The sequence below is a fragment of the Propithecus coquereli genome, unplaced genomic scaffold (assembly GCF_000956105.1).
Source record: "Propithecus coquereli isolate 6110/MARCELLA unplaced genomic scaffold, Pcoq_1.0 Scaffold605, whole genome shotgun sequence".
NCBI lineage: Eukaryota > Metazoa > Chordata > Mammalia > Primates > Indriidae > Propithecus > Propithecus coquereli.
The window spans coordinates 475,704-483,410 of NW_012152008.1; the positions used below are offsets into that span (position 1 = coordinate 475,704).

Below are 7,707 nucleotides of genomic sequence, written 5' to 3' on the forward strand. Positions count from 1 at the left end.
TGCTGCTCATTAAAAGACAGAAAACTTAAAAGATGAGTAAGTTACAGGCTGGTAAAAAATATTTGCAATGCCCATATCTGACCAAGGCCTTATATTCAAGATAGATAAAGAACTCTTACAAATTTAAAAGTAAATACATAAATGATGGGCATGCCACCTGAACAGACACTACACAAAATAAGACATACGAACGGCCAAGAAACATGTGAAAAGTTGTTTAAAATCATTAGTCATCGGGGAAATGCAAATTAAAACCTCAGTGAGAAACCACAATATATTAGAACGGATACATCTGCAAGGACTGACAATTCCAAGCGTTGTTGAGGATCTGGAGCAACGGGGACTTTGATACCTTGCTGGTGGGAACGTAACGTGGTGCAACCATTTTGAGGAATCATTTGTTTGTTTCTAATAAAGTTAAATAGACACCTATCCTGAGACCCAGCAAGTCCTCGCCTGGGTACGTACTCCAGAGAAATGAGTATCTACATCCAGAAAAAGACTTGTCCGAGGATGTTCATAGCAACTTTATTCATAATAGTTAAACGCTGGAACAATCCAAATATCCATCAGTAGAAGGGTGGATACGCCAATTCCGGTAATACGTCTCAGCGGTAAAAGAGAACACCTGATACACACCGTTGATGACTCTCAGAAATGCTACGTTGAGCAAAGTAAGTCAGACAACATCGAGTGCACACTGTGTGATCTCCTTCATATGAAGTTCAACAACCAGCAAAACTAATCCAACGACGCTAGAAGTCAGAAGATGGTTATGTCTGAGGGTCGGGTATTAACTGGGAATAGGAGCCAGAGGGGGCTTCCTGGGGCAGAGGACATGTTCTGCATCTCGGTCGGCTTGATGGTTAAGTGGGTGGGGCGTATAGATGTATAAATTCATCAAGCCAGACTCGAGGTCTGTATGCTTTATTGTAATGTAAGTTGGCCTTCAGCAAAGTACTGCTAAAGTTGCCTTTTTGAAAACACTAACTATAGTGACAATTAAAAAAAACCAGAGAGATAGAATATTTGGGGCTCTTCACAAGATAAACACTCTACTCCCTCTTCAATTGTTAGTGCTATGTAGGGTTTTTTGTTGTTGTTTTGTTGGCATTTTTTCTCTGCTAAATTTAGATCATGAAACCTGCCTTTCTGTGCACAAATCAAGCAAGCAAGGAGACAGAGAATTATTTTCCCGGCTCAGAACAAAAGACACTTTGAATAGGAATGGATAAAGGCGTTGGGAAAGTGACTATGGAAACTGAACAAGAGGTGTTCGAAATCAGCCATGCCTCTTAACATCGGGGCCCAGTCGGAAAAGGCAGGGACACAGAGGTGTGGGTAGGAGCAGGGGTGCATGAGGCGGGTAGCAGATCTGACCCTCTGCATGCTCTGGAGCCAGCGAAGCGAGGAGGAGGGTGAACAGAAAGAAGACGCGGACGGCTCACGTCAGACACTGATGGAGCGGCTCGCCGGCAATGTAATGTTGCCCGGAAGAAACGCATATTTTGGCCTCTACCTTTAAAAGCCATAATAACTCAGAGCCCTTGGGACCTCACAGTCCACCAGGAGAAAACAGTCCCAGGGCAGGTATGTCAGGACTTCTCTTGCCATAGGAGTCTAGCTCAGAAATGTAAAAGAGACAAACGGCACAGGGGAGCTCTTGGTCCCTTCTTTTGAGACAATTGAGGTTGATGAGACCTATGTCCTGTCCTCACTAGGCCACAAGACAGAAGGAAGCACAGGTCACGGGCAGTGGGGGTGCAAACAGGAGGGGCTTGGTGCTCCCTCTCGGCTGCCCCCTGAGCCTGCGCTGCAGGTGGGCGCTGCCCGCCTGGGCCCCGCTTGGAACCTCATGCAGAGCACTGTAGGCTGTAAGCAAGTGGTCTCTCGCTGGGTATTTTTTTTTTTTTGAGACAGAGTCTCACTCTGTTGCCCAGGCTAGAGTGCCGTGGCGTCAGCCTAGCTCACAGCAACCTCAAACGCCTGGGCTCAAGCGATCCTTCTGCCTCAGCCTCCCAAGTAGCTGGGACTACAGGCATGCGCCACCATGCCCGGCTAATTTTTTCTATATATTTTTAGTTGTCCAATTAATTTCTTTCTATTTTTAGTAGAGACGGGGTCTCGCTCTTGCTCAGGCTGGTTTCGAACTCCTGAGCTCAAACAATCCGCCCGCCTCGGCCTCCCAGAGCGCTAGGATTACAGGCGTGAGCCACCGCGCCCGGCCCTCTCTCTGGGTATTAACATGTGCAGCCGAAGCCATTTCCAGCCTGCCAGCCCTCCTGTCTCCTGGCTCAGACCTGCCACAGTCAGGTCTTTCTGTCTCACTTCATCTTCTCCCCCTCTAGCTGCTGTTTGGTCCCTCAGAGTGAGGGCTCCTCAGGGGTCCCTCAAAGGGGCCTCTGACTGCAATTCTTTGGTGTGTGCAAAGCTCTCAAGCTGGTCACTTTGTGCCAAGGTACCCTGGCCCCTAGCAGGATGCCCTCTCGGAAGGATTCCTCTTCAAAGCGGGTCGTAGCTGGCTTCCTTCCCTGCCTTGCCTTTGGTGGAAATGTCCCCCTGCTCCCTACTAGACCCTCCCCTGCCTCCTCGACGGGCTGCTTCAGCCAGCCCAGCTCCAGATGTTCCAGGTGTGAGTCAGGTTCCTGTCCCTATACCCCCTTCCCCAGATTTCAGAGATTTCCAAGTAGATCTCTTGAAGCACCCCCTGCTCCCTTGTTTGGCTTAAGATGAGAGGAACAGCTCCCCTGGGGAAGTGTAGGCAACTCACGGCACCCAGACGATTCCCTCCAGACAAAACCTGGCCGCCAGTCCCCTTACTCCCCCACTTTTATTCATTGTTAAAATATGGAAGCTTGATGTGCCAACTGGCGAGGAGACACTGTCCTGAGTCCCCGCTTCCCACTCCCGGGCCCTTCTCTGCCCCACTGAGACTCTTGCTCCAGGCTTCAGTCCTGGTTGTCAATTATTTTTACCATCACTCTTGTCGATACCCCACGCAGGGTGAGATAAGGGTGGCTTCCCTGTCTCGTGGAGTGTCCCGTGTCAGTGGTCAGACATTTCAGTATTGCTCTTGGCCCTTGGGGCTTAAGTCAGACCAGAGACAACAGGAAATAGTTGCCCTTCATATCTAACCACATGTAAATAAATTGGTCCGTGTGTGTGTGTGTGTGTGTGTGTGTGTGTGTGTGTGTGGGTGCGCACATGTGTACACGTGTGCATTCGTGCATGTGCAATGGGCAAAGCAACTTCAGGAAGCAAAGTGTCACCTCTGCATCTCACTCCGGGACTCTGGGCGCGTTGCCGGGTCCGTGCTTCCCCAGTGCAGATGTGGGGATACGATTTCCCCGTCACTCTCAGGGATTTGTAGACATCATGAAGCTGCTAAGGAATCTGACTGAAATGATGCGGGCTAGGCGCCAGGACTGCGCCACGATATTTGTCATAGTGTGGCAAAACAGCAAAAGTTTGAAACTGCCTTGGCCCAGAGCTTGCTGTAGCCTCCCCTATATCCATTCTCACCTTCTTCCTTCCCAACGGAATCAACTTACAGAAACAGCCCTGGCTTTAAAAACACCTGCATTTCCCAGCTTCCCTTGCAGGTGGAGGTGGCCATGGGACCTGGTATGGACCAAGAGATAAAAGCCACAGTGGTTGGGTGGGCTTCAGGGTGGGCTTCAGGGCTGGTGCACCCTTCCCTGAGGCCTCTTTCCTTCCCTCCACCTGACTGTGGCTGTGACGTCTGGAGCTCTGGCAGCCGTCTTGGCAGACGGCAGAGCAGAAAGCTGGAAGGAGCCCGGGGACCTGAAGACAGGAAGAGCTGCCATCATAACCTCTTTCGCTCGAGATCCAGCAGACCTCTGTCTCGCTAAGTGTTTTGTTCTCATTGTTAAAGCAGCTAAATTCAGTGGAAACTGATACGATACCCACACATCCAACTATATGAGCAGGATTAATAAATCACAACCAGTCATACTACAGAATATTTTACAGTAAGAGCTCGGTTCATGAAGAGCAGGTATGATAAAACATAGAGAAAAAGACCTGAAACACATTTACAAATATTAAAACCCCTCTGGGTGGCGGTGATCCAGTGATTTTTCTCTTGTATTTCTCAATGTATGTAATATCTAAAATTTCCTAGTTTTGTGACAGAAGAGTAACAATAGGCTTTTTTTTAAAGGAAATTGTGGAGTTTTTTTGTTTTTAACACGAGCAACCAATCATTACTATTGTTTACAAAAACGACACCCCGGTATCCCCATCAAGTCTTTGCGGCGAAGGTCCCTGCCACACCCTTTCTCCCACCGGCGCCGGATCTGCTGTCTCTTACCTGGTTTTCTGGGTTCCTGGGCCCACCTGCCTTGATACTCTCCGGGGAGGCATTCTGCTCTGGGGGAAATTCAAGGTCAGGGGCTCATTTACAGGTTTGCCATTTTCCTGTGAATCTGTGACATTTAAGAAATGGAGCAAGTTAGAAAACATGCATCTCCCCCTTTGAGGCAATTCTCTGCAAGTCTAGGCCAGTGGCAGCCGTCACCCTGGACAGGGGAGGAAGTAGGGCGAGGAGGGTGATCCTCCTCCCACTCCCTGAAGGGGGCTTGCCATACCTTGTGCTGTATTTGGGGACCTGGGATGCCATCCCTGTGAAAATTATAATCATGATATAAGAAACTTCGTGTACACGTGCATACACGTACCCACGCATACATACACACGTAGCTAGTGGAAAAGGGAACACTGGAAATAAGATTGCAAACTCGGAGACAAACCTGGCTAAAGTCTTCCAGGGCAAGAAAGCCCTAACCACGGGTGCTATTGTTTCTACCAGACAAAAATCATTTGCAACTTGTCGATCTTTTAACATCTAACTTTACGATGTCCGAATAAGTCCTCACCAATATTAAACAGTAAGTCAAGTCACCCTCCCCCAGAACGTCAGCTCACCCGTGGGAGGGCTTGTTAGGCAATGCTCTAGCATGATTTTGAAAGAGCACCATGTAGCAGACGAAACGGTGAAGGTTCCACAGCTTGCAGACCCAGAGCACGAGCGTTTGGTTGTTAGGGAGTGGACCTAGGAGCTGATGACTCGCCGCCCGTTTTATCTGCTCCTCCCCTCCCCACACCCCTCTCCCGCGGCGTGGAGCAGAGCATTTTCACTTTGGACCTCGGGTCAGGAAGCACTGGGCAGGCCGGGGCATTAACTCCAGGGAGGGAGTCACTTTAGAAATAAAGCGAGTCTGATGAAAATATTTAGGGCTGGACATAAAGGGCACCTCTGGGGGTGGCAGGAAGTGAAGAGACCCCAGTTCTGTCTGCGCTGGCGTCAGCATCCTCACTCTGCTTGGGGAGGCCACAGACTCCAGGCTCTTTCCCCATCGACCCTGCTTCCCTCTCCAGCTGCATGTCAGACACAGCCCCACACCCACCTTTCCCTGCACCCCAGAAAGACCGCCCTGACCCCCTACCCTCGCAGCTGCATCTGCTCTTCTGTCTGCTTGCAGTGCCCTAACCCTGCCCTGCCCAATAGGGTGGCCACTGGCCACAGGGGGCTGTCACGCGCTTGAATTGTGGCTGGTGTGGCTGAGGGAGGGAAGTTTTCATCTTACTTAACTTAATTTATATTTAAAAGTAAAAACTCATACTTGATTCAATTGTTGGGAAACTTTTAAGGATATTTGGAACAATTTTCGTATGTAAATCTACTTTTCTGACTGTACATTTTATGCAATCTAAATCCAGATCAAGTATTTCCAATGAAAATTTGGCATGCAAACCGAGAGGGGCTGCAAGTAAAAAATACTCAACAGATTTCAAAGAGTTAGTACAAAAAAAAGAATATAAAATATCTCATTGATAATTTTTATACTGATTATTAACTATAGGATAAAATGATACCTTTTGCATCTATTGCGTTAAATAAAATGCATTGTTAAAATTAATTTCACCCATTTCTTTGCACTGTCTGATGTGTGCACTGGATAATTTACAATGGCACACGTGACCCATTTCTCCATCCACATAGGCTTTGGAGCTAGAAGGATCTGAATCCCAGTTCAAGCTATACCGCTCGTTAGCTGTGTGATTTTGGGTAAGTGGCTCGATCTCTCCGGGCCTCAGTTGTTGTTTTTTTTAATCTATAAAATGGGTATGGTGAGAATACCCTTCAAGTGCCTGCCTAGCACAGCCACTGAGTACCGACATGTGCTCAACCACGTCGGCTCTGTTCTATCCCTGGCCGAGTCCTTACCTGTCCTTCGAGACTCATGTAAAATGTCATCTTCTTGGGGAGTCTTTCTAACCCCACCAGAAGGGTCCGGTTCCTTGCCTTTACCTGTCTTGTAAACTTTGACACACGGCTGGCGGTAAAATGACATCACTATGGTGTTGCGGTTCCTCAAGGGCAGAGACTCCAGCTTTGTATGTGAGCGTGTGTTTTTAACTTATAATTTACAGAAATTTTCAAACAGACAGAAGAATTGAGAGAGTACTATAAAGTGCCAGCCACTCCGCTTCCACGGCCGTGGCATTTCGAGCATTGCATTTTTCTTGCTTAACTGGTGCTCGAGACATGATTTTGTTAGTGTTCATGGTAGATGGTGACAACCACAAACTCAACGCCCATCAGGCGGTGGAGTCAACTTCCCCATCCCCTTCCTTCTGGGCCGGCCCTGTGAGCGGCGCTGACCTACAGAATGTGGCAAGTGCAGACGCAAGGTCTGAGCCCAGGCCTCAAGCGCGGCTTCTGCTCTTGCCGTCTTGGAACCCTGCTGCCCGCTGGAGGACGAGAGACCGCATGGAGCAGAGGCAGGAAGCAGCCGCTGAGGCCTCCCGTGGGCCCATCGGCTCAGAGACCGCAGGAGAGATGAGCGAGGCTGTCCTCCCCACTCCAGCCCCAGAGGAGCCACCGGCTGACTGCAGAGGCCAGACAGAGGAACCACCCAACCAGCCCTCACAATCACGAGAAATAACAAATATGCTTCCCTTAAGTCTCCATGTTTTGAGGGTAGTTTGCTGAAAATAGAGTTTTTGAATGAATTAGCGAAGTCCCTGGATCTAAAGCAGGGGTTGTCACCAGTGCACTCAGGGTAGCACACTGTCTGGTGGTGGCGGCTGTGTCCCCGGGGCTGGGAAAACTGGCACACCCGCTGCGGCCCCAGCACACTGCGCAGCAGCCTTGGGGGCAAGTCACGGGGACAGGAGTCTAGAGCGCCAACACCTCCCATTTATGAAGGTTTCTCAACATTAGTTTGCTCAACGAATGTACCTTGAGCAGACAAGATGCTCGAGGGACTGGTCTAAAAGATTCAGGGGTCCTGCGGCAAAGACATTCCCAAGGTTTGAATCCCAATTGTTTTCAGGGCAGCGGAGACTCTGGCCATCTCGGAGGCAGTGGGAGAGCGGGGTGGAACCGCACCGCTGAAAAACTCATGTTCCCACATGACCCCGCCTGTGGATGGCTCCCGGCTCCCTCCTGGGAGGTACGGTTGTTGAGTTCCAGAACAAGAATCTTTTAGGTAGAAGCCAGTCTAATTGTATAACTAGGGTCAACATTTTCAAACAGGCCAGGCGCAGTGGCTCACGCCTGTAATCCCAGCACTCTGGGAGCCCGAGGTGGGAGGATCGCTCAAAGCCAGGAGTTCAAGACCAGCCTGAGCAAGAGCGAGACCCCCGTCTCTACTAAAAATAGAAAGAAATTAGCTGGAC

At 49.4% G+C, this 7,707-nt stretch overlaps 1 protein-coding gene across 1 annotated transcript in view; it reads right to left on the bottom strand.

Moving 5' to 3' along the window:
- Nucleotides 1–7,707, bottom strand: part of NGEF (neuronal guanine nucleotide exchange factor) — a 103,046-nt gene that overhangs the window by 67,767 nt on the left and 27,572 nt on the right. The window contains exon 3 of the mRNA XM_012659348.1: nucleotides 4,334–4,448. Within this exon, the coding sequence (XP_012514802.1) occupies nucleotides 4,334–4,448 (115 nt within the window). The remainder of the gene's footprint in view (nucleotides 1–4,333; nucleotides 4,449–7,707) is intronic.